The sequence below is a fragment of the Rhinolophus sinicus genome, linkage group LG05 (assembly GCF_036562045.2).
Source record: "Rhinolophus sinicus isolate RSC01 linkage group LG05, ASM3656204v1, whole genome shotgun sequence".
Lineage (NCBI taxonomy): Eukaryota > Metazoa > Chordata > Mammalia > Chiroptera > Rhinolophidae > Rhinolophus > Rhinolophus sinicus.
Window position 1 is genome coordinate 6,112,812 of NC_133755.1, and position 24,312 is coordinate 6,137,123.

The 24,312-nt window shown below is 50.8% G+C and overlaps 1 protein-coding gene and 1 pseudogene across 4 annotated transcripts in view; both read left to right on the forward strand.

Moving 5' to 3' along the window:
- ATP6V1C2 (ATPase H+ transporting V1 subunit C2) overlaps nucleotides 1–24,312 on the forward strand; it is a 43,806-nt gene that overhangs the window by 16,311 nt on the left and 3,183 nt on the right. For 2 of the 4 annotated variants that reach the window (XM_019749376.2, XM_019749297.2), the window contains 9 exons: nucleotides 5,139–5,224; nucleotides 10,000–10,094; nucleotides 14,392–14,483; nucleotides 16,850–16,948; nucleotides 17,484–17,552; nucleotides 19,414–19,506; nucleotides 19,590–19,683; nucleotides 22,132–22,269; nucleotides 23,127–23,224. In XM_019749376.2, coding sequence (XP_019604935.1) covers nucleotides 5,139–5,224; nucleotides 10,000–10,094; nucleotides 14,392–14,483; nucleotides 16,850–16,948; nucleotides 17,484–17,552; nucleotides 19,414–19,506; nucleotides 19,590–19,683; nucleotides 22,132–22,269; nucleotides 23,127–23,224 — 864 coding nt within the window. The remainder of the gene's footprint in view (nucleotides 1–5,138; nucleotides 5,225–9,999; nucleotides 10,095–14,391; nucleotides 14,484–16,849; nucleotides 16,949–17,483; nucleotides 17,553–19,413; nucleotides 19,507–19,589; nucleotides 19,684–22,131; nucleotides 22,270–23,126; nucleotides 23,225–24,312) is intronic. The other 2 variants (XM_074331687.1, XM_074331688.1) reach the window with 2 other exon arrangements.
- On the forward strand, nucleotides 1,909–2,020 carry LOC141572019 (U4 spliceosomal RNA; annotated as a pseudogene).

Here is a 24,312-nt window from a genome sequence, read left to right on the forward strand (position 1 = left end):
TCTGGAGAATGGCAGTTTTGCTGTGTCTTTTATGCATATGAAATTAAGGAAGGAATATAAGGAAGATTAGCTGAAGGTGGGAGGAAGCAATGTGGGATGGGATTACACCACAGTTAAGATTACGTGCTTTCTTGGGGGTGGAGATTGGATTAAAAAAGAGTTAAGATTATGTATTCTCTTGAGGGTGATTACTGCTTATTTCAAACGTGTGGTAACCTACATGCACAAAAACAATGGACAGGGCTTGCTTAAGGCAGAGATAAACTTTTTACTAAAAAGTTATGTGCCTGGGGCCTGACTACTCATGGTGAACTGCCCAGTTAGGAAATTATGATCAGATCACCCGTGAGGTTACTTTCCACAGAACCTGTTTTTTGTTGTTGTTTGTTTTTTGTGTACAGTCAGTATTTTTCTTCTTGGTGACTAATTTATTTCACTTAGTATAATGACTTCAAGGTTCATCTGTGTTGTCACATGTGCCAGAATTTTCCTTCCTTTTTAAGGCTGCATAATAGTCCATTGTATGAATGTACGACATTTAGTTTTTCCATTCATCCGTCAATGGACACTTGGATTGCCTCCACCTTTTGGCTCTTGTAAATAATGCTGCTGTTTGTTTATTTTGTTCATTATTTTATTATGTTATTTTTATTATTTATTTGTTCCTGTTCTTTTTTTTTTTTACCTACAAAAGTACTAATATGTCTTAATTAATTCAAATGTGACATTACAGAAATACATAGAAAGGGAAAGTCCTCATTCTTGTATGTGTGAAGATAAGCAGTGTTAAAAGTTTGGTGTCTTTCTGTCAGGATTTTCATTTATGTAAATACTGACGTAATTTTTTAAAGTTGGATTATATACTGTACATGCTTAAACATTTTTTAACATTTTATTTTGAGTTAATTTCAAAGTTCAAGAAAAGTTGCAAGACTGTTAAAAGAATTCCCAGATTCCCGTTACCATGTCTACTTTAACCTCTCTCTCTCTCTCTCTCTCTCTCTCTCACTTTTTCTTGTCTTCTGACAGTGAATTGCAGATGTGATGTCCCTTTATGTATATTATCTAAAAACAAGGGCATTCTCTCATACAACCTTAGTACAACGATCAAAATCAGGAATACAGAATTGTTATTTAATCTACCAATTTTAGTTGGATGTCACCAATTATTTCAACAGGTTTCTTTATAAATAACAAAGAAAATCTCCTATTTTCTCAGATGATAAACATGGAGAGGACTCCCTGTTTTTTGCAATTAATTGTCATGTCTCTTTCATCTTGTTTAAACTAGAACAGTTATTCGGGCTTTCTTTGACTTTTAGGACATGGTGCTTTTTGAAGAGTACAGGTCTGTTATTATGTAAAATGCTCCTTAATTTCAACTCATGTGGTGTTTACTCGTGATAAGATTCAGGTTACCCACGTTGGCAGAAATACCGCAGGAGAGAGGCATGTTCTTCTCAGTGCATCATCAGAAACACGTTAGTCATCTTTCCCATTATTGATGATGTTAACTTTGGCCGCTTGATTAAGATCATATCTACTGTAAAACGTTTTTTTTTTTCATGTGGTAAAATTTACATCCAGTGAAATGTACAATCTGACATGAACAGGTTGATGAATTTTGTTGGGTACATCAGTATAACCAACACCCCAATCAAGATTACATACTGTTTGCAATTTGCTTTTTTAATTAAAAATATGATTTTTATATCTTCCCATATGGGCTGGTGTTTTTGTCAAGTGTTTTAGAGAAAGGTGCCAGAGTTTAGACGAGCTTTGAAGAGCATGGCATTTGGAGTCAGGTAGATTCGGGGATCGATTTCTGCTCTGACACTTGTTACCCTGGGTAGAGTGATTTTTGGCTCTCTAAATCTTATTTTTTTTCATCTTTAAAATGGGAAGCTTAGCTTTGTGCAGTGGCAGTATCGTAGCCAATGAGGTTTATCCGAGGCGCGATTATTGCTAATTAAAAATGGGAAGCCTAAGAACTGTTACAAGTAAATTTTTTTTAGAAAAATGAACAGATCATTAGAGAAACTGGCAAAAGATATGAACACACCATTCACAGAAGGAAACAGCCATTTGGGGAGTCAATAAACCTATGAAAAGATGTCCAGCCTCACTGATGAGCAAAGAGATGCAAATCAGAGCAACCACAAGATAAATTTCCAGCTACCAGATTGGCAGAGATTACAGATTCATGATGCCTGGTGTTGGTGAGGGTTTGGAGAAGTGTATGCTCACATCCACCATTAGTGGGAGTGTACACTGGCTCTGGAGGGTAGTTTGGCCTATTTGCTAAAATTGTAAATGTTTATACCTCTTATTCCAGTAGTTACTCTTTAGTAACTTATTCTGCATATGTACCTGCACAAGTGGGCAAAATATGTGTATTATTGCAACACCATATCAAAGCGGAAACAACCCAAACGTCCAACAACAGGGAATTGGTTATGATACAGCCACGCAAGGAAATACTACACAGTAAAATAAAAGCAGTGAGGAAGCTCTATTCTGATGACATGAAAAGGTGTTCACAATGATGTGTGAAGTGAAAAAAATAAATTTAAAATAGCATCTGGACTTTCAGTTTGCTTCCAATGACAAAGCTGTTGTGATTCGGTGACATCACAGTTTGCTGGTGACTGTAGTCTGTGATCACAGCTAAGTCAGGGACACTTTTGCTTTGTGCAATAAGCGATTTTTCAAGCAGTTAAGCTTCGTCAGACCACATTATTCTGAGATGTTTCGGAGTGGTGGACATGCCTAAGGGCAGGCATGCGGCCATACTTGTTATAGTTACAAACTCTATCAAGGCTAAAGTTGGGAGCAGCAGAGTCATTTCATTAACAAAGCGATGAGTTCTGTTTTTAGATCAGTTAGGAAGGAAGCATGTGTGTTATTTTAGGTGGCGCGCCAGAGTTCATTTATTCACTCAACAAACATTTCCTGAGCAACAGTTGTACATCAGGCATTGTGGTAGGGGCTGGACTTACTACTACTTTCATGTAAACAAATAATTACTCAAAGTATGACAGGGGGTATGGCACTAGGAGACCATGTGTCACTGTAATATTGATAAAGAGAAGCCATTGACAGCATTACAATAAACACTCTCTGAGAGCAGGGACTTTGTTCTGTTCTCGACACTGAACCCTGCTTTGCACACAGGTGCCTCGTATATGGAATTTGCTAAAAGAATAAGTGAAATGAATGAATGAATTTATCTATCAAGTCAGGGTTCTAACAGATAAGAGAAGATCCACTCATTAGGTTATTTTGAGGAGGGCCAGACTATTGTGTGGAGCTGTAGGAGAACCACAGGGGGGTGGCACCAGAACTCAGGCAGGTGGACAGGTGGCGTCACACCCCTAGGCTGGAGGGCCAGAGGGGATGAGAGGAGTCAGGTTACAGGGACTGGGAGGGAACCACACTCACTCTCCCCCAACCCACCCCATCTCCTGCCTAATCTACTCATGAACCGGAGGGTAGAGAGCCAGGAGGGTGTCCACCTCCACCAGGCTGCCAAGAGCACATCTGAAGATATCTGCCCCAAAATCCCAGGGCCTGGCACTTTACATGCATCGCACCAAACTCCACAAATAAAAATATGAGATGAGCAGTATCATCCCCATTTCACAGCTGGGGAAATAAATGGGATTAGTTAGGTAACTTGCTCAAGTTATAATTAGTAAGATGCAGAACTACTATTCTAAGAAATGCCAACACATGTGTGGAGATTTAAGCCGAGGATGGGCCATAGTGACTGTAAAGATAGCAGTGTGGCCTGGTGGCCAATAGCTTTGGAGTCCACTGATGGACCTGATGGTTGGGACTAGATGGAGGGGCAACTTACTTCTCTGGGCCTCAGTCTCTCCATCTGTAAAATGGCGTAATAGACATCTTTGAGAATTTTTGTGAGGATTAAATGAGATAATGATTATAGATTGTTTGGCACTTGGTAGACTCCACTAAATGATAGGTGTTATTAAAAAAAATCTCAATCACATACAGTGGAAGTGTTAATTTCTGGAAATATGCCATAATAGGAAAACAAGTGGCTTCCCTCCCTCCCTCGCTCTCTTCCTTATCTGGGGTCTTTCAGTGCCCTCCCTGCCCTCGCCCCAGGCCTCCACGCTCTGTGTGGCCAACATGGCCAGTGCGTATAACAGCAGAAGACCATGTTCTCCATTTGGAAATCAATGACCTGATCCATCCTCCCTGCAAACACCACCTCCCTCCTAGGAGCCAGGAGAATTTGGACAAAGGGACTGAGGCAATTGTTTGGATCATCAGAACTTTTTTACTTTGATCCTAGATTGTCATGTTTTCTACTTGGCTTTTAATTGGTCAGCTTCCAGGCGCAGAGTACACTCTTTGCTACTAGATGCTCAGTGCCTGATTAGTTATATTAGTATTTATAATCATCCTGCAAAATGGGTATCACCCCCATTTTACAGATAACTGAGGCTCAAAGAGATTAAATAAATTTGGACAAAATCATACACTTGGTAATTGGCAGAGCCATGCAAATTTGAGTCCTTCTGCCTCCAAATCCCGTACTTTTCCTTTCTCATCCTTTCTGAAGCATTCAGGATACTTTCTGGAGACTGAAAAAGGGTTAATTATCTAATTATAAAAGCAATACCTGGTTATAGTAGAAAATAGGTAAACTAGGAAGAACATTTTCACATAGTTGCATCCGTACTTTCTATATAAGTTTGTATCTTGTTTGTTTTCCACATCACATTATAACGCATGCCTTGTTCCACCATTTTAGAAATTCTTATTTTCAATGGCTGCCCAATAAACCCTCAACTGGATATTCCATTATTTACTTGAACAATCTCCTGTTGTTGACCTTACAGTAGTTTCCAATTTTTCGCTGTCAGCCACAGAGCTGCAAAGAACATCGTTTAGTTCAGAAAGCTTTCTCTGTTTGCCCTATTTCCTTAAGCTAGTTTCCCAGAAGTAGAAATACTGGTTCAAAGGCTACTAGCATTTTAAGTCTCTTTCTCATATTGCCAAATTATTCCCCCAAAGTGTGGCGCCCATTCCTTCTCCTGCCAGCGGAGCTTGAGATTGTTCTGAGGGGAGTTTCCTACTCTAACCTGCCTTTTGTTTTGTTCCCAAAGCCTCATAAAGAGAATGGCCCAGAGCGTGGTGGAAGTAATGGAAGACGCCAAGGGGAAGGTTCAGGAGAATCTCCTGGCCAACGGAGGTAGGTCGCTCGAGGGTTCTCATTTCAGTGCCTTCTCAGCTCATGCTGGCCCATCGGTAGCCCTAGCTGTGACCACACGGTGATGACTGAAGTGACACGCACGTCCCCAACCCCCAAGCCTCTGAATTGACAGAGGCCATACACTCCACTTTCAGGTCAACAGCACCAATGTTTTAAAGACATGTCCCTTTGCCAGTGTATTGTCCCGTTGTCTCCTTTCTAAAACGTTCAGCATTTCTTACCATATAGCTAAAGTCCTCAATGAAATTTGAAGTGGAAATGGGTTCAGTGGGGGCCTAATGGTTGTTTGGCCCTTCCCATCTCTATCAGCCTCCTCTCTATCCTGCATGGAAAGTTCCATCCTGTTCCCCACCCCACAACAGATTTATCCCTTTCCTCAAATGAGGCTGAAAAATGCCTTCGCATGCTGAGGAATGCCTCAGGCTGAAGTCTTAAGTTGTGCTCAGTAAATGAGTTAGACCAAAAATGCTTTGGTCCATGAATTGCGTACATGTAATTTGAATGCGCTTAAAATGTGCAAGACAAAAAGTCTGCGACTTCAGAAACTTTAGAATTAGGTGTTTAATATCTGTAGAGTTAATTAAACCTGTGATTTTAGGCATGTATATGTATTGAAAATGAGAATATAGATTCTATATTTACTATTCATATCATTTGTTACCCAGAAATTTATATTTTGTCACCTCCTGGCACCCTTACAGAGCTTTTTATTTGCTTGTTTAAATTGACAAATGGAAATGTTCATACTCCTGATCTTGGTTTTGTATGCGAACGAGGTTGAGTAACGCCACCTTAATACATTGCAGGTTTGAAGGAAAAAATGAAATGTTTAAAGAGTAGGTTATGCATTGTTTGCCGTGTTGTGCTCAGTGTGGTCCTGCATGTCTCTGGGAAGGTGGATGCTTGGTCTGGTTGTAGGGGTAGTGATCAGGTTACGACATAACTTCGTAGCTTGGTCTCAATATCCATATGACACAGATACCAACTGTTTCACTCCTTTCCCCTCTTCCTCGTGTCTCCCCCGCCTCTCCAGAAGCTCTGCATGCGTCCTGGAGTGGGGATGCTTTGACTCCAGGTGGACTTCTGCATCTTGGTCTTGCAGTGTACTTCCTTCCCTGATGGCTATTGCCAGCGTCCTCCTGCCTGCTCATGGAGGCTGGCTGTTTTGTGTGTCCTGGCAGCTCAAGTGCCAGGCTTAGCTTTGTGCCACCCGGATGGGGATCACGTGTACAAGCAGCCCGCTTCTCTTGAGCCTCCTGAGGGAGCCCCTGTGTCCACACAAGCCATTCCTGGTTTCAGCTATTAGAAGGAGCCATTTGCCTTGCGTTTTCTCCTACCTGCTCAAGCTGGTAGAACTGGAGCCCACAAATCCTTTTAGGATGAATACAAATCTTTACAGATTGGAATGCAATCTGTTTGCTACACTGAGATTTCTAGCTAATGCTAGTAAAAAAGAAAAAAAACCTATTTTGTTAAAAAGATCAGTTGATCTCATTTCCCAGCAGGTAACTCGTAGGGCCCTGGACGGAAGAGCTGACTTATGATTGAGAGCTGCTTTTCTACATAAAAACCTGGTCTTTAAGGCATGAGGATTCAAGTTTACATTAAAATAGTGATCAAAGGGCTTACATTCTACTCAGCAGTCACATTACTTAATATCAGATGTTACGATTCTGTCACGTCCATCCGCAGTCCAGATGGCACCAACTCTAAGATATGCTGCCTCTTCTCAGGAGGAGGGCATTCAGCTTTGTTTAATATGTTTCCTTATCTCTAGGCATCCTGTGCGTTGGGTCCCTGTGACTTCCAAGACTTGTTCTATACCCCAGGCCTTTCCAACAAAGGTCAACGATGCTAGGGCATAGTAAAGGCTCTGAAAAGTACTCCAGTCCAGCGACCTTACCAAACTTAGTTTGGTTCAGGCTTCTTGATAGCATTTGGATGGGGAAATCTTTTTCTTCTTCAGAGCATAGAACTGGTGATTGACGGAACTAACTGGAGGGACTCAGGGTAGCCCAGGCAGGTGGGGTTTTAATCCAATCTCCTATAGAGCATACCCGGGAATTTGGGTTGCATGGATGGCCAGCAGCCCCAACCTTGGAAGCGTCAGATCTGGTCCTGCTGCATAATGCACTGTGTGACCTTGGGTCTTGGTTTTCTCGCCTGTCAGTGGACTTCATCCCTTTATAGGCTCTTAGCTTTGCCTGGGCACTTTTGTTTTTGTTTTCTCTTTGCCCCTAGCTGAGCTAGGCGTGGTAGGGCACAGATGCATTTGATGTCACCAGAAGCTGAGCAAACCCAGCATTGTCTGGCCCGGGCCCTAGAATGTGCACAGAAGTCATGAACACCAGAAGGCCCCATTCCGGGCTGTAGTCCGTGTGGTCACAGGTCCTGGTCACAAGTCCTTTGTTGTACTGCCTGCGGGAAGACCTGGCTTTGCTTCTCACATGTGATCGTTGCTGCTGAAGAGCTGTATGCAGCATATTTTGATGTGGAGCAAGCCTGTCTGGGTCATGGTCTGGACACACAGGCCGTCCATTCAAGCCCTGCACTGCTCCCTTAGAGATCAGGCTTTGCCAACCTCAGCCAGGGGAGGGGAGGAGGAGGCGAGGCTGGCTCTTTCCTGAGCAGGCACAGCGACAGCTGCAGTACTGGGTGTACTGGAAGCTAGAGGGGGCTGCTGCTTTCTCAGGTGGAGGACCCTCCCCAAAGATGTTCTCACCAATGGCCATGTGCGTGGACGGGGCAAGGCCGCCCTTGGATGAGTGATCTGGGGCAATGGTCAGCGTCTGGAGCTGGATCTGGCATTCCGGATATGGGAGAGGAGGTGCTGGAGGAGGCCACAGTCCCAGGCCTCTGCAGGAGGTCTGCAATGGTCTCCTTATTCGCCCTTCTCTCCTCCTTCATTCACCGGACACTCCTGCTCAGCTGTCGAGTACCAGGCACTGTGCTGAATGCTGGGCATTCAGAAAGGATCGTCCTCCTGGGGTACTCGCCTGGGGTGCAGACCCACAGCGCATACGTGCTGTGCTGGAAATGGAGACCGAGAGCTTGGGAGACACCACGAGGAGAGGGGCTGAGCTGCAGAGGGATTATAATCATCGTGGAAACAGGCAACTTATTCTTTTTAGTCTGAATACCACAAAGGACTTGGAATTCGTGAAAAGCCATGGAGAGAAGAGCTTGGTCTGAAATGTATCTCTTCTGAGCAACCTGGGTAGTGAGTGAGAACGATCACCAGGGTCATTAGGAAGGTCTGTGTGTGTGTGGAGTCCTTGCTCTGTGCCGGGCACTGTGACAGGCTCTGGGGACACAAGGATCCCATAAGAGCAAGAGGATGAGGGGTGATCAGACAGCGTCATCAGTGTGATGGATTGGCAAACATCCATGTGCTCAGGCCAGCAGGGGAGGGACGACTGGGCAGGCTTTCAGGAGGAGTCGGTCTCCATCCTGATGTTAAAGGACCAGACAGCAGCAGTGAGACAGCATCAGGGGTTGAGGGTGTCTGGTCTTGGGTGCTCATGGTGTGCTGGAGGTGGGAGAGGGGTGACGGGATGGGGGAGAAATCCCAAAGCCTGCCCAGTGTCTCCTGCTTTGGGCTGGCTGTTCCCTGGCCTGTGGGATGGGAGATGGTTCCTACCTATCAGTGTGTGACCAGCAGGAGAGGTGTGTGATAAGTGTGCTTGCCCAGGGCCTGGCCCACAGCAGTGTTCAGTAAATGGGATCAGGGACTCTTGCCGCCATAGGAGGAGTCCTTGGCAACCTTCCAGTTCCACCTCTGACCGTACCCCCTGCTTTCATCCAGACATTAATGCAGTTCCTCCCAGGTCTGGATCCTTCCTCCAAAGTCATTTCCCTGCCGCAGTGTGGCAATACCCAAATCTATATTAATACCCAATTAATACCCAAATCTGTATTAATCTACTCAGGCTGCCACAACAAAACACCACAGATTCGGGGGCTTAAACAACAGACATTCATCTCTCACAGTTCTTGAGGCTGGATCAAGTTCAAGGTGCTGGCAGGTTTGCTTTCTGGCGAGAACCACGTCCTTAGCTGTGTCTGTCTGTCAATGGCCTGTGTGAGCACATGGGGTGTCTCTTCTTATAAGGACACTTCAAATAAAAATAAAGGACCTACACTGAAAATGCACATCCGTGCCAGATACTAAAATCCACATTCACAAACTCCAGCATTTTGATAATGTTTAAAATGCCTTCTTTAAAACACATCATGTTGTGTTGAAATCACCTCTGTCTAGTGCTTGGTTGCAGGAGGCAGGAAGATGGCTTGTCTTGAGAGCAGGTGGCACGCACGACTGGCTGGGTAGTCTTCGGGGGTTGGCTGGGGGCTCTCTGGTGTGCCTTCAGGGTACTTCAAATCAGAACGATAACCCAGCAGGGGCATGTGGCCGAAGCAACTGGAAAAGGCGGGGAATTAGCCTGGTGCCCTCAGAAAAATCTCCCGACTTTGCAGGATCTCCCAAATGCTGGTCTCTGGGGTCATCTGAGTGAGATTCTGGGGCACACCAGTGCACCTGTGACAGTGTCCCTAGGGCTGGGGGTATGTTTCTCATTGGGGTTTTGGATACGGCCGCTGGCCAGCCAGCTGGCTCAGTACTCTGCTCCCCTGGGCGGTGTTTGCCGTCTCAGAGCCCTGAGTCTGTCCTCTGATCTCTCTACATGGCTCGAGCTCAGGCCACCTCTGTCTGCAGAATGCCACTCATTTGTTGAAATGTGTTTGTGTTCTTCCAGTTGATTTAACGTCCTTTGTGACCCACTTTGAATGGGACATGGCCAAATACCCTGCGAAGCAGCCACTGGTGAGTGTGGTGGACACTCTAACAAAGGTAAGAGAAGTGCCTTCTCTCTGTGCATACTTAAACTTCTGTGACTGGGGACATCTGACCATCTGAGGTAGATCTATGTGGCATTCAGACCCTGGCGAAGCAGAGAGGGACTTTCCAGGAGGCCAGAGGCAGGAGGTTGGGTTCTAGCCCTGTTGGGTCCCCTCCCCATCTGCCGCTTGTCAGCCCTCACTGGGCCCTGGTGGGTTTCTGAGGAATGGTCTTCCATGCCCTTGGCAAGGTCAGAAACCTATGGGTGTCAGGATAGCCCTGGGAACAGAACAGGTGACCATGTGCCCGACCTCAGTCTCTTCTAGCCCTGTTACCTGACTGGGTGACTGCATCTCACAGGACAGTCCCCTCGACCGATGGGTTCTCTGAGCTACCGATGTCTGACTCCAATCCTGTGCCCATTCACTGAGCTCCCCCTACCTCTTTTCTTTTTAAAAGGTACTGTTGGAGAGTCAACCCCACCCTGACCTACTCTTAGAACCTGACACCCCCCACTACCTGGGTGATTGTTTCTTGACAAGAACTGTCTGCTTCTCAGAGAGTTTGGCTTAGGAGCCCTAACTCTTGAGACATGTCTGCTGGGGTTCTTGCCCCTGATCTGAGGTGAAAGTGACAAAAGGGAGGTCAGTGAGCGCTGACCCCATGGTTCCACCATCTTGGTAAGCAGTGGGCTCCAGCTTTTGCTTCATGAATAAAAGCACTGCGGCACAGGTCTTTGGGGACACTGTGGCAGGCTCACAGCCGTGTTGACTCCTGTTTGTCTCACTGAGGATGAGCGCTAACAGTTAATGACTTCCTGTCCCCCTCCCTCTACGATATACCAAGCCCCTCATATGTCATGTCTCCTGCTGGCCCAGGTGTCTGGGAGAGAGTCTCAGCCAGGCCAGGAACAAAGCCTTCCTGTTGTCTGCTCAGAGTGACAGAGCCACCTGGGTGTGGCTGGGCGGGCCAGGTGACGGAGATGGACCCGTCCCTGTGCAGTCTGGCCGATCTCCTCATGGCAGGCTGGTGCCCGGCTGTGTCTCTGATCAAACAGGAATCAGCGCAGCTCCTCTTTCATCACAGAGGTCCCAGCACTTCCTGGGACAACTGGGCAGTGATTCTGAAAGGCCCTTCGAGGAGGGGCTGCCTGGAGCACCTATGCACCTTCACCACCAACCTAGAAGCACATGGTAGTTTGTGGGGCCGGCCTGGTGCCCTGTCCTGTGCTAATGAACCAGGCAGGGTGGTCAGCGCTGTTCTCTGAGTCCTCTGGGACAGCGTTCATGGGGCTGGCTGTCCTGGGGTCCCCAGACCCAGTGATGAAGGCCCCAGAGCACATCGGGTATCAGCTGACGCGGGTAGAGGGCAGAACCTGGCTTCTATCTAGTCCAGGGCAATCCAGAGAGTGACATTGGCAGGAAAGCAGGGAGGGGGAGGAGGGCAGTTTTGGTGGCACTGCTGCAGACCTGGAACCATGCTGGGCTCTTTTATTTCTTTTACTCTTTATGTCACCCTTGAGAGGTCGGTGTCACCGTCCTCCTATTCCAGATGGGAGGCTGGCTGAGCCTAGGTAGCCTGCCCCCAGGCCTGCAGGGTTGAGGTATCACTCTGGGGTGGGAATGCAGGTCTAGGTTTCCTGTGTGCGTGGCGCCCTTGCCAAAGAGCCTCTCTGAGGCTGGTGGGGCTCCCTCACCTCGTCCTGCCCCAGGAGCACATGTGTGATGCCCTCAGCCCTGGCCCAGGCCTGTTCCCCCAGTGGGAGGTCTAACTCTGTTACCGTCCTAGTCAAGGAACTCCCTTTGCTGGGAGAGCCACAGGGAGACAAAAGTCGCTGCGTGGCTGGATGTTGAGTAGAGTCTTCTGGGTGACCAAGCAGGTCTCTCCCTGGGAGGAGCCCGGTGTTGACACAGTCAAGGGAGGCCCTGGGCCCTCCCAACAGCTGGGAACTGAGCCGCCTGCCCCCACTTAAATGAAGAGGCGTGAGCATAAGGGAGGGCTTCCACCCACTGCCGGCCCTGCACACCGCATGCAGCGTGTCACCTGGTCAGGGAGCCACCCAGCACGGCTCTGTCAGTCTCCACAGGCGGGGGGCATGCAAAAAATCCCGTAAAATCTCACTGGTGTAACAGCAAAAGGTGTATTCCTCCACCACGAGCAGGTCCACCGTGGTTGGCTGGGGGCCTGCTCCTTGCCAACCCACTGGGGGCGCTGGCTGCTGGCATCTCTGCCACCAGGAAACATCTCTGGGTGCTGCCGGGGGCGTTACACGAGGCCCTGACAGCCTCTGCCTGCCTTGGGTGGTGGGATGCATCTAGAAGGAGCAGGGCAGGGCTGTTTGGTTCTGCTGAACACGCCTGGCAGAGCACTGCCCTGGATTGGCCGCTCTGCCTGGAGGTGCAGAGATGACCCCGACCCGGCCGCCCTTGAGGAGCTCGGTCTGGTGGAGGAAAGGACTCGCCTTTCTGAGTGACCTGCTCCGTGGGCTGGAATTGCGCACAGTGATTCCGTGGCACTGAGCTCAGGGAGGTTCAGGAGCTGACAGCAGGTCACACAGTCGGTCGGAGCTGGAGCTGGCATTCAGGTTTGGGCCTGACTGAGTCCCAAAGCCCTCGCTCCCATCACTGTTTCACTGGTTCCCAAACACCCTCTGTAGTTTTTCATTGGCTTGTGGTGAAATCAGAAAAATGAGGACATTGCAGGGTTTCCTTGCTTGTTTGATTTTTTTTTCCTTTTCAAAAAAACCCAATAAATTTTATTTTAAAAACTGAGATCGTGGATTGTACCCATGTCAGTTTCCTGGTTATGATATTGTGCTGTTTGTTGTTATATAAGATATTACCAATGGAGAAAACTGGACCATGGGATCTCTATACTATTTTTACAATTTCCAGAGAACCTACAATCATTTCAAAGTAAGAAATTTTTCAAAATTGTAAACAAACAAATTGTAACTCTAACCCCCCAAAATCAAACATACCCAAATGTAAAGAAAAAACGTGAAGAGACCTCCTGTGACATCATCCTCCGTTCCTGCTCCCTTTAACGTCCCCAAAGGGAGCCCATGTTTTAACGTTGAAAGTAGAGCCTTCCCTCTACATAAAAACTATATATATTTCAACTCAGAATTGTCCATCTCCCACAGGTTGCCCCCTTTCTTCACATAAGGATTCTGGAGATGTCCCCATGTCAGCATGTGCTGATCTGCTGCGTTTGCTGACGTGGTGGGAAAACTACCCCCGTGGCGATTGCAAGCCACCAGTGACATGTCACTGACTGTGGGCTGAGGAGAGAGAAGTGGGAGGAGAAGGTCACAGTGTGTCTCAGGAGCCTGGGAACGGGCCCCGCCCCCACATGGGTCAGGGCGTAGGAACCTACCTCGTGCACAGTATTCCCCAACGTAACATGGGTGCTAGATTTGTGGACCCAATACTGTGTTCGTGGGCTCTGCTGTTGCAGTGTGGAGCCTGCAGGACAGGGGCTGGTGGGCTTTCTTTAAATTCCCGGAGGCTAGGGTCTCACTGTGGCCCTGGACTGCTGCTGTCAGTGACCTCAGAGCATTCTTTTGAAACTGTCTTAACAGCTACTGTGTTTTGAGAGCTTCCAGTGAATTGGGCTCAGGCAGGCATTTTTCTTTCACTGTTTTGAGCCCTTGTGGGGAGACATCAGGCTGGCTGGGCCAGTGGGGCACCTGAGGCTCTCCAGCTGGGTCTTGGTCCTCCACTTGTCTCATTCCCTGCCTACTGCAGGAGGGGGTCTGGGGCATGCTCCTGCAATTTCTACAACAAGGGGATTGCCTGACATTAAGTCAGGCTGGTGACTGCCTCCGAGCTCAAAGGAGCCTTCTCCCCTGTGCAGAGCCGGAAGGGGCCACTGTGGAACACAGCTGAGCTTGGAGACCTGGGCACACTCAGTGCCGAGCCATGGCAAGTCCCCATAGAAGCCAGGATGGGCGTCGGCTTGAGCTGACCTTTGGCAAAGGCTGAGAGCAAATGGTGTGGAGGGCGGTGGGAGCCCTGACAGACAGATGGGCTTGAAGTCGGGAGAAGATTCAGCGCCTTGCGTCATCCTAGAAGAGCCATTCATGCCTTGGGCCTCCATATTTGCAAAGGGGGGTATTCCCCTGTTTTCTGCCTCCCTTGGCCTTATGCCAAATGTGGAACGTCTCAGAGAGCAGAGGGGGAGAAACGTAACCCATCCCTGGCAAATGGGCAGGGTTGTGTTTTTTTTCTTAGGGGCACCAGGAGCCATTTGTGGCCATTTTGAAAAGTTCGACCAATTCTATAAACTCTTTTGTTTTTCCAAATAGCAACTGGCACAGATCGAGACTGACCTGAAATCCCGCACAGCCGCCTACAACACTCTGAAGACCAACCTGGAAAATCTGGAGAAGAAATCCAGGTGAGTGCCGTGTTCCACTCGCACCTCCAAACCTGGCTGGAGCAGGATCCTGGCAGGGCTGATGCACGTGAGAGACGTTCAGATCACTGGGTGACCCAAGCCTGGGTGTGTGTCTGAGAGAGCGAGCGAGACAGACAGACACAGAGGCACTCCTGCCTCCCCAGGAACTGTGGAGAGGAAGACCTGGAGCAAAGGACCAGGAGGAAAGGCCCAGCTGGGGTTGATGGCGCCTCCCTGCCTATGCCCAGAGGCTGGAAGGTGTTTCCTTCCCTCTCCCAGGTCACTGAGAACACCTGGAGCCTCCCAAGATCCTTCCCCTGTGGAGGCTTTACAGAGGCCCCTCCTAGCATAGGCAGCAGTAGGCAGGGCTGTCAGAGCCTGGCCTTTGTGAGGACGAGCAGAGGGTAGTGGCCCCATAGAGACTCCCGAGCTGAGCAGCCTCAGGGACTCAGGTGCCTTCTCTCCCCACCTGAACGAACACCATATGGGAGAGGGAGCAGACTGCTTGGCCCAGCAGACACAACCAGTCACCAAAGTGGTGAGGAGGTATCCAGAGAAAAACAGAAGCCCAGTGTCACGATGCTTTAGCTGTCTTGTGAAGCAGTGAGCTCCCTGTTATTGGAGGCATGTAAGAAGAAGCCAGTTGAGCTTTTGCTGGGGAGGCTGGAAGCGGCTCATGAACAGGGCTGAGTTGGCACGTTGGATCCTCCCAGTGTCCCCAGATTCTGGATCTATTTCCATTGGCGATTCTCTGAAGATACTCCAGAGAAGGGAAGTGGCCCAGGAGAGCTCAGAACCAGCAGTCCCCTTGGACAGCCATCCCTCTGATTGGCTCACTGCTGTGAGCAAAGGAAAAAGTCACCAGGGAGGTTCCTCCTACTTCTGCTTCTCTCTTCTGATAGTCACTGGGCCAGCTGTCTTCTTGTGAAAAAAGCAAATAGGACATTCATGGGAAATTTAAAACCAAAGAGGGAAAGAGGCACTTCAACTAGAAACTGTCCTTGGTTGCCTGACTTTGTATCAGAACTAAATCCGCGCCAGCTGAGTTTTGCCTCCCCGCTTGGCCTTACCAGGGAGGGGTGAGGATGGGAAAGTGGCAGGGTGCCAATGGCAGAAAGCCCTAAATGGTGACCTTGGCATAGATTTGTCATGACATTGACCAATGGGCCATGGGGCCATTCACCTGGTGGGCCATCCCCTTGCACCCCCAGATTATAGACTTCTTAAAATTGTCTGGGACTCGAACAAACATCTGGTCCAACCTCTTCAGTCAACTGGTGAAGTCCATTCATTGATTCCCGGTAACGCTGACTGATCTATTGAACATACACACTGAGTGAGGGAGGGGCGAGTAAAGAGGGTGAAACCATCTCTACGTCTCTCTTCTGTTACTCTTTTCTTCTTTCGATAAATGTTTATGATGCACCTACTATACTCTCAGGCCTTATGCTAGGCCCTAAAGATACAAAGCAGAATAAGATATAACTTCTGTCCTTCGAGAGCTCATACATTCATTCAACAAATGTTTTGTGGAAAGTCTGTTTTGTGCAGGGGGTACAGGTGTAAGCCAACAGGTGAGCTCTGATAGTGTAAGGATAGCGTGGAAATGCCATGACAGGGAGGCCCATGCATAGTGCCCTTGTAGCGGGACCCGAAGGGACTCACCAGTGATGGCGCAGGAGGGGAAGGAGAGAAGTGCAGGCGTCCTGGGCAGGCTGGAGAGCCTCTGGGGGACGGCACTTTCCCTAAAGTTTTGGCCTCAGCCAAGCGCTTGAGGAACCATTTATTTGGGAAGCGCCACGTGCTAATATGTTAGCTAGTACCAGGGCCTGTGTGCTAATGGGACAGGCTCATTCGCTGTATCTTGGCTCACTTGCTGATATAGCAGCTTTGATCCATGTGCTAAAAATACCTGACCTTGATTCAGACCAGCTTCCAGTGGGCATGTAGAAAGCTATTCCAGGTGAGTGTCCCCTGGCTGCTGGGCCTGTAAGCTGTGTAAAGTGAACCGGAGCTCTAATTGGGCCTGTCTCTGCCCAGGATGGCCCGGGTGGCTTTGCCAGCCAGCCACTGTGTTGACGCTTGAGTAACTTAAGCTGCCTGCCCCCAGCGGGCCCCTCCCCGGCTTGCACCGGAGCAGCGGGGCAGCACAGGTGACTGAGGTGTTGGATTCAGCAGCCCCTCAGGTAACGGGTGATAACACCTGAGGCCCTGCCAGCCACAGCAGTTCCGGCCGCCCAGAAGACAGAGCCGCGAGCCTCCGCCACTCCTGTCCCAGGCCCTGTGTGCTGTGGCTCTGCCCAGGTGTGTGCTGTCTCCATGTGTCTTTCTGCTGACCACACCCCCTTTGTCCCACGTGGATTCAGGGAGAACCTCTTCACTCGGACCCTGAGCGACATTGTGAACAAGGAAGACTTTGTGTTGGGTTCCGAGTATCTGGTCACACTGCTGGTCATTGTCCCCAAGTAAGTGGCCTGGGAAGCTGGGCGCTTTGCGGTCTCACCCTGTGTTGATGATCATGGAAGGAAACTGACCCTGCCCAACGGAGAGGAAGCAGGGGCCCCTCACGGCCTGGATCCCGGGGCCCTAAGTGGCAGCTGTGTGGTGGGAACAGAAGCAGGGTGACAGTGCTTGTGCTGGTAATAGCAGTGACAGAAGCAGCCATTTCTTGAGCACCTACTATGTGCCAGATGCCACAGACAGGCTCATTTCACTCACAACAAGCCTGGCAGGTGGGGGTGGCTATGGTCAGTCGTCTGGCCCAAGGCCACACAGGGCCAGGTTAGAAAGCTCCCAGCAGGTCCCACTGGCTGAGTCCTTCATACAGGGCCTTCCGTGGTGCTCGGGGCCTCTCAGAGATGCCAGGGGAGGTTTGGGGCTCTCTCTAGCCCCAGTCCTACTCACCTCAATCCCTTGGGAGAAGAGGTGTGCAGTTTCCTAAACACTGAAGACACCCCACAGCCTTTCCTGCAGAACTCACTGAATGATTCTGTCTCACAGACCAAGCTACATACAATGGCAAAAAACCTATGAATCCCTCTCAGACATGGTGGTCCCTCGGTCAACCAAGTAAGTCAGATCCCAGCTTGACCCCAGTTCCCTGCCCCCGCCTCTGGGAAGCCCTCCCTGCCTACCCTCCTTTGCTGCCCTCCACTCTGCCTTGTCAGCTCGGTGTCCATTCTCCCCATCTGAGGGTGAAGCAAGGGCCTGGCCATGATGGCTGCAGAGTGGGGCAAGGGCAGAAAACAGTCTCAGCGTGTGGCCTGTGAGGGCGGGAAAAGTGACGGAAGGGATAAAGGAATATACTCAAGCCATGAACACCACACAACTGGGGAAAACCAACAATTTAGAGTTGCATACAGCAGCAAGGGTAGATCTCACTATATGGTGTTGAGTGGCAAAAGCAAGCTGCCGACGATACACACAGCATGAGTTCTTTATTTAACTTCAGAAATGGACGAAACTAAACCACATGTGAGTTGGGCATATGCAAGTACACAGTAGAATTATGGGGGTGTTTGGGGATGAGAAACGCCAAGGTCAGCACAGTGGTGACCTGCGGGCAGACAGCAGAACGCAGTTGGGGAAAAAGGACACGGGGTTTGGTTTCTACTGTATGACAATTGTTTGGTGTCTTTAGCTGGGTGGCAGATACATAGGTATGTATTATTATTTATGCCTTTTTGCTATGTCTGAAATAGCTTGTAAGTTTAAAAGACTTGACAGTGAGGCGTGGGCAGCCATGCTCATTCATCTGCCTCCCACCACACAGAGCTTAGCCTGAGGGCAGCCCTGCCCACTCCCCTCCCAGCCTGGAGGCTTCTGGCCTGAGGTGTCTGCTGCAAGGCTGTGTCTCCCAGGGACACAGATTCACAGCAGATAGCAATCAGGACCTAAACTGAGGGGTGCAGGGAACAGGACAGTCACAGCCTGAACTCACACAGAAGGCTGGAGGAATGAGCCCGGGGCAGCCATGTCTGCAGGGGAGGAGGAGGGGGCACAGATGGGCAGAGGAGCTGGCCCTTGAAGCTGGCCTGATTGGCAGGAGCATTCCCTGCTCTCCAACACTGCCCCTCTGCCAAGTGCCAGGGACCCCAGCTGGGAGAGAGGCTTGGCTTCTCAGACCGGAGCCCCCAGGCCCTGTGCTGTCAGAGGGCACCTGAGAGTCTGCAGAAGTCACTCTGGAGAGGTCTCTGCAGCCCAGGGTCAGCTCCTATGGGTGTGGGCTCTGAGAAACAGGAAATGTGACCTAGCCAGCATGCCCATGACAACCTGCCTGGGCCCGAGGGCTCCTGTTATCAGGTCATTTGGCCAGCGGGACTCAGAGACACTTAGCCCACTGGCCCCAACAACCCCCGTACCACTGGGGACAGTGGGCACAGTGGTTTCACATTGAGGTGTGTCGTCTAATTAGCTGTGTCTAATTAGAACACTGTGACATTGGATGTGAAATGGCCTTTGTGAAATGGTTTCCACCAACTGGAACTCCATCCGCCCTGCTTCATTGCAACCATTACACGTCAGAGCCAAGGGCACCTGTGCGCACATGAGGTGACTAAGACCAGGAGTGGCTTCATCTCTCAGGCGTTTTGTGGACAGGAGCCAAACCCCAGGTCGCTGCACAGCTGGATTCCAGTCCTTTTCTCCCCTCAGGGGGCCTGCATTTCGGTGGCCTGCTGGCCGGAGGCCTTAGCTTGGAGGACGAGCGAAAGGGGCAGGAGAGGAAGGGGAACAGCAGGCAGCCAAGAGCACAGTTAGAAGTAGTGAGGGATGTCCTGGTCCCCCTGCCCTCGATGCTGGCAGGACACCTGTGCATGGGCCACCGGACTGAGGGGACAGAAGCCACCTCTGTGGTGACCTGCCTGCCGAGGGAAAGGACAGCGTGGGGACCTGGGAATGAGTCCAGCGAGCAGACGCTTCTCTCCAACAGGCTGATCACTGAGGACAAGGAGGGCGGCCTCTTCACGGTGACCCTGTTTCGAAAAGTGATCGACGATTTCAAAACCAAAGCCAAAGAAAACAAGTAAGGGCCTTGGTGGGCTTCTCCGGGGTGTCTGCTCTGACGCTACGCTTCGTAGTGAAAGCCTCTCATTTGCTTGGTTTAAGGTTCACTGTCCGTGAATTTTACTATGATGAAAAAGAAATTAAAAGGGAAAGGGAAGAGATGACCAGATTGCTGTCTGATAAGAAGCAACAATATGTGAGTATATGACAGCGGCCGGCGGATTTTCTGGCAAGATGTTGAGGGGCCTCCTTGCACCCCACCAAAGGCCTCCGTTGTCCCCACTCCGCTGGGCACGTACCACCCAGGAACATGTGCTCTCCTGGGCTTGCCAGAGCAGGGTCTGGGAAGAGGTGACAGGCACAAATAATTGTGGCGGTGGCTCCTGAGCCGTGAGCCGTGGCGCTGGGTGCCTTCCGTGCTAGATCTCACCTGGCACCGCCCTTCCAGGAAGGGACCCTTAGCTTAGTTTTGCAGATGAGAAATTGAGGCTCTGAGAGGTGATGAGCATTTCCCCAGGGAAAGGGACCCTGCCTAATGGCCCTGAGGCCGCGCAAAGCAGGCAGGGCTCCAGACAGTGCCACCGGCTCGGAGAGGGAGGCCAGCGGTCACCCTGCTGTCTTTGGTGGTGTGATTTCTGGGTGTGATGTGACATCCTACACTACCTGCCCTGTGCTTGTAGCAAAGAGTGGGTGCTTATCCTTGAGACTTCCGACAATAGCCACTCAGAAACTTGTCATGTGTGAGGGCAGCTGAGCTCAAGAGGCAGGAAACCAGACTTTCGTTTTTGAAATGTGAACTGTGTAGCCTAGGAAAAGGGACTCTACTACTCTGCACAATGGGCACATTCCAGACGTGGTGAGCTGCAGAGGGGGGTGGGGGCGTGGGTGGTGGTGGTGGTGGCTAAGCTACATGGCTCCTGGCTGGGTGGGGCGTTTTCAGGCCCCCTCCCCCAGCCCCACCAGGCAGCGTTCTGGGAGCACCTACCTCTAGTGCAAACAGGAGGGAAAGCATGAGTAGAATGTACCCCAGGCCTCGCGGAGGAAAAGTCCGTGTATAAACATAAAGCTGTAAGTACGTGCTTGGGTGAAGAGCAAGAGTGCTTCCCCTGTGGCCAAGTGTTTGCCCTGAGCGTCCCCCAGCTTCCGGCTGGGGCATTCTGCACGTCCCACCTGACCTTTCTGGGTCAATGGCCTTTTCAGACAAGTCGCCAGACAAGTCGCCCCTCAGGAGTGAGCATGGGGCCCCTGAAATGGGGTTCTCAGAGGCCCATTTGACGGGCCTGCCCCTTTTGAGAGGAAACGGGAACTGGCACATAAAAATGACTGTGGGGAACTTCAACCTTCCTCCCCCCAAGCATAAACACACACATACGTGTATGGACATATGTGAACATCAGATGAACACACGTACTTCTCAGATCCTCTGAGACAAAGGGCTGAGCCGGAGTCCTGGGCCCGGAGGCCTCAGGCCCACCCACCCAGGCAGGAAAGGTGTTCACCAATCAGAACTGAAATCCAAAAGATTTCCTCCTGACCCACAGCCTGCAGCCCTGACACCCGGGAACGCTCCAGCTGTCTCTTTTCCCTGTTCTCAGTCCTGGCCCCAAGCTCCCACAGTGTGTCTGTCTGGATAGGAGCCAGAGAGTGGCAGCTTCCACAAGTGTCCAGGCGGTTAGGCCCTGCTCGAAGGACAGGTGGTCAGGTTGGACCTTTGGCACCTACCTGTGCGCTGGCACAGACCCCCTGAGGATCAAGGTGACACACGAGCCCGACACCTGCCACCTGGGTCTCAGGTTGCCAGCTGGCGCTTTTTTACGTGGTGTAGACTTCTGTATCCCCACACTGCCCCGGGGAGCTGTGCCACAGTCTCTCCGGGGTGGGGAACTGGAGCTCGGAAGGAGACACAGTAACTTGGAAACATTGAGTCCCTTGCGATGTTCTCGCTGTGTGCCAGTGACGGGGGACAGCTGGGGTAAGCCCTGCCCCAGCTTCTTGAGACTCTTAGCCCTTAGCCTGTTTGTAGGTCAGTATGACCTGCGTCCTGCATTCTTTTGGTTGCTTGTCAACCGGAGGGGACTGGTTGGGTCCTGGGTGTCATCAGTCCCCTTTGAGAGCACAGGGCGGGATTTTCCTGAGCTTGCCACGTATCTGAGAGAAAGATGATTAAGGGTGACACGTCCTAACAGCATGCCTGACTGTTTTTTCTCAAGTAGCTTATTTAAGTGCACCCTGATCCGTACGGAGGTTACCATGTGCTGGATTTGGTGCAGACGCCTTGACCAAGCCCAGACAGACAGACAGATCCACAGGCAGAGCCTTTTGCACTGACGCCTTCCAGCTGTCCCTGTCGTTGTCTGCTGATGGGGAAGGTCCGGACGGAGACCAAGCAGAGGGCGGGGATGTGGGAACTGACCCCTCTGCCAGCAATTGGCTCTTTCCATGGAATATGGAACCAGACACTTCTAACACCCGCCTGGGGGGTGACGGTCACACGTCACATGTCCATTCCACCCAACACCCGAGTCCTGAGGGTGGGCCAGCCTTCTTGAGCTTGCCTTCCCATGCTTTTCAGGCAAAGAGAATTATTTCTGTGTTTGTGATGCATGTTTCCTGAAAGATTAATAAATCATTTCTGTGCCTTTAGCAAACTTCCTGTGTTGCTCTTAAAAAGGGATCATCTACCTTCCCGGACCACAAGGTTAAGGTCACCCCACTAGGTAACCCTGATAGGCCCGCTGCGGGGCACACCGACAGAGAGAGAGAGTGTGAGGGCGAGGGTGAGGTAAGCAAACCCCCGGGAGCCCTGGGGTTCCCTGGCTCGCTTCTCCTCGCCAGCACAGGCATCTTCTGAGAAAGCAAATCCTTGCATTTTCTGTTCTCTAACACGGCTTTTGACATCTTCAAGGAGTCCAGAATGGTGCCTTCCTCTTAATCTGTAGGGCCTCTTTGGTGCTGCCTCAGCCTCTTCAGCAGTGGTTGGTGCTTGCGGGCCAGGGTGCTCTGCCCTGCCTGGAGGTGGCTGGAGCTGGTGACGGGGGCAGGCCCTGGCTGGGGGAGGGGGTGGCCAGGCAGCTCTGCTGTCCTGCCCTGGCTGGACCCACCCCTGACCTTTGGGTAGCTGGAGGTATCATCAGGTGGGAGGTCACAGCCTTTGCTCCAATACTCCCTCAGATGACTGGCCACACCAGCATTTGCGACAGCTGCCATGGCCCTGTGGGGCTGTGGTCATGTGAGGTGGGGCTTCTAGGAGCCCCTGGAAATGGCAGGTGGTGGATGACACCGGGACTGGGCCAGAGCCTTCTGAGGAAGTGGGCCCCTTGGCAGCGCAGTGTCAGACAGAAGCCTGTCAGCCGCCTGCTGAAAGCCCCGAGGTCAGGGGCTGCCCAGCCCCCGTAGCCCAGTCTGAGGTGGCCCCACGCATTTGCCAGGTGGCTGGCCCGCTGCGCTACCCTGGCAACAGGCTCCTTGGAGAACGTGGCCCTGGGCCTTGCCCAAGCCTTGTCCGACCGACTCGCTGCTTCTGCTGGCCCCTGGGTGTTTCTTCTCAGCTCAGGGCTCGCTCTGCCAATCCTGTGTCCTTTCTTGGCTTGGCGCTGGGTGGAGTGGCCAGGAGGCGTCATGGCTCTCCTGTCTTTGCAGGGCCCCCTGCTGCGCTGGCTGAAGGTGAACTTCAGCGAAGCCTTTATTGCCTGGATCCACATCAAGGCACTGAGAGTGTTCGTGGAGTCCGTGCTCAGGTAGGTGGACGAGGTGCCTGGCCCAGGCTGTGCTGCAGTGAGGTGGCCGCTAAGGAGCCAGCTCTGGGGCCACCTGTGTTACCCTTCCCCGTTCCGGCCCCTCCATCCTCCTCAGGACACCACCCTCTGCTCCTTCTGGCTCTTGGCAACGTGTTAGGATTCCCTGAGCCCAGTAAACCTTCCCTCGGCCCCTGGGCCCCTGCTGTCTGCTGCTCTCTTTCCTGCCAGACTTGGGGCGAGGGTCTCCTACTCAGCCCAGCTGGTCCCTCTGCGCACCCCTCCTCACAGCCTGCCAGGGCCTGGGGACGCCTGGGAGGAATAACAGCATTCGCACCATGACCTGTGGCCCAAACCCAAGGCAGCACAGAAAGTAAAACCCAACCCAAACCACCACCAACAAAACTTGTTTTACCTTTTTTTAAAAAAAACAAAAAAACAAACTAGGTTCACTGTGGAAAATTTGGAAACTATAGATAAGCACAAAGAATGAATAAAAATCACCTGAAATGTTAACACCAAGTGAAAAATACTGCTAACATGCTGGTGTGTACTCCTTCAGATTTTTCTTTCGCCTTTTTCAATTTACAGATATGCATAATTTTTACTAAACTTTTATGCAAAGGGAATCAAACAGGAAGTATTTTTCTGAAGCCTGCTTTTCAGCCATGCTTTGAACATGTGCTGTGTCACACACATACGGCGGGCTGCACCCTTTTTCTGGAAGCTTCTGTCCAGCAGGCTCAGATGCTCCTCCAGCCCTCGCATGCTGTCTGGTGGTCTCCCTGGCCCCTTCCCCTGCCTGCACTGCAGGTTGCTCCATGCTTCTCTCCTAGCTATTCACCTGGCCGTCTGTGGCTGCCCTCCCTTCCCTGCCGATGCTTCGTTCCTGTGTCTCCTGGTCCTGCCCGACTCGGGGCGTAATTTCTCCTGGAGATCGGGCTCATCTTCACTCCCGGGTCCTTTCCTCCAGCTTCCTTGTTCCTGCCAGTGGCTTCAAGTTTTCCCGCAAACCTCAGGGCCCACGTGGACACCTCTGCTCCCTGGTCCTCACCTCCTAACCCCACTCGCTCCCCACTCCACCACACCGC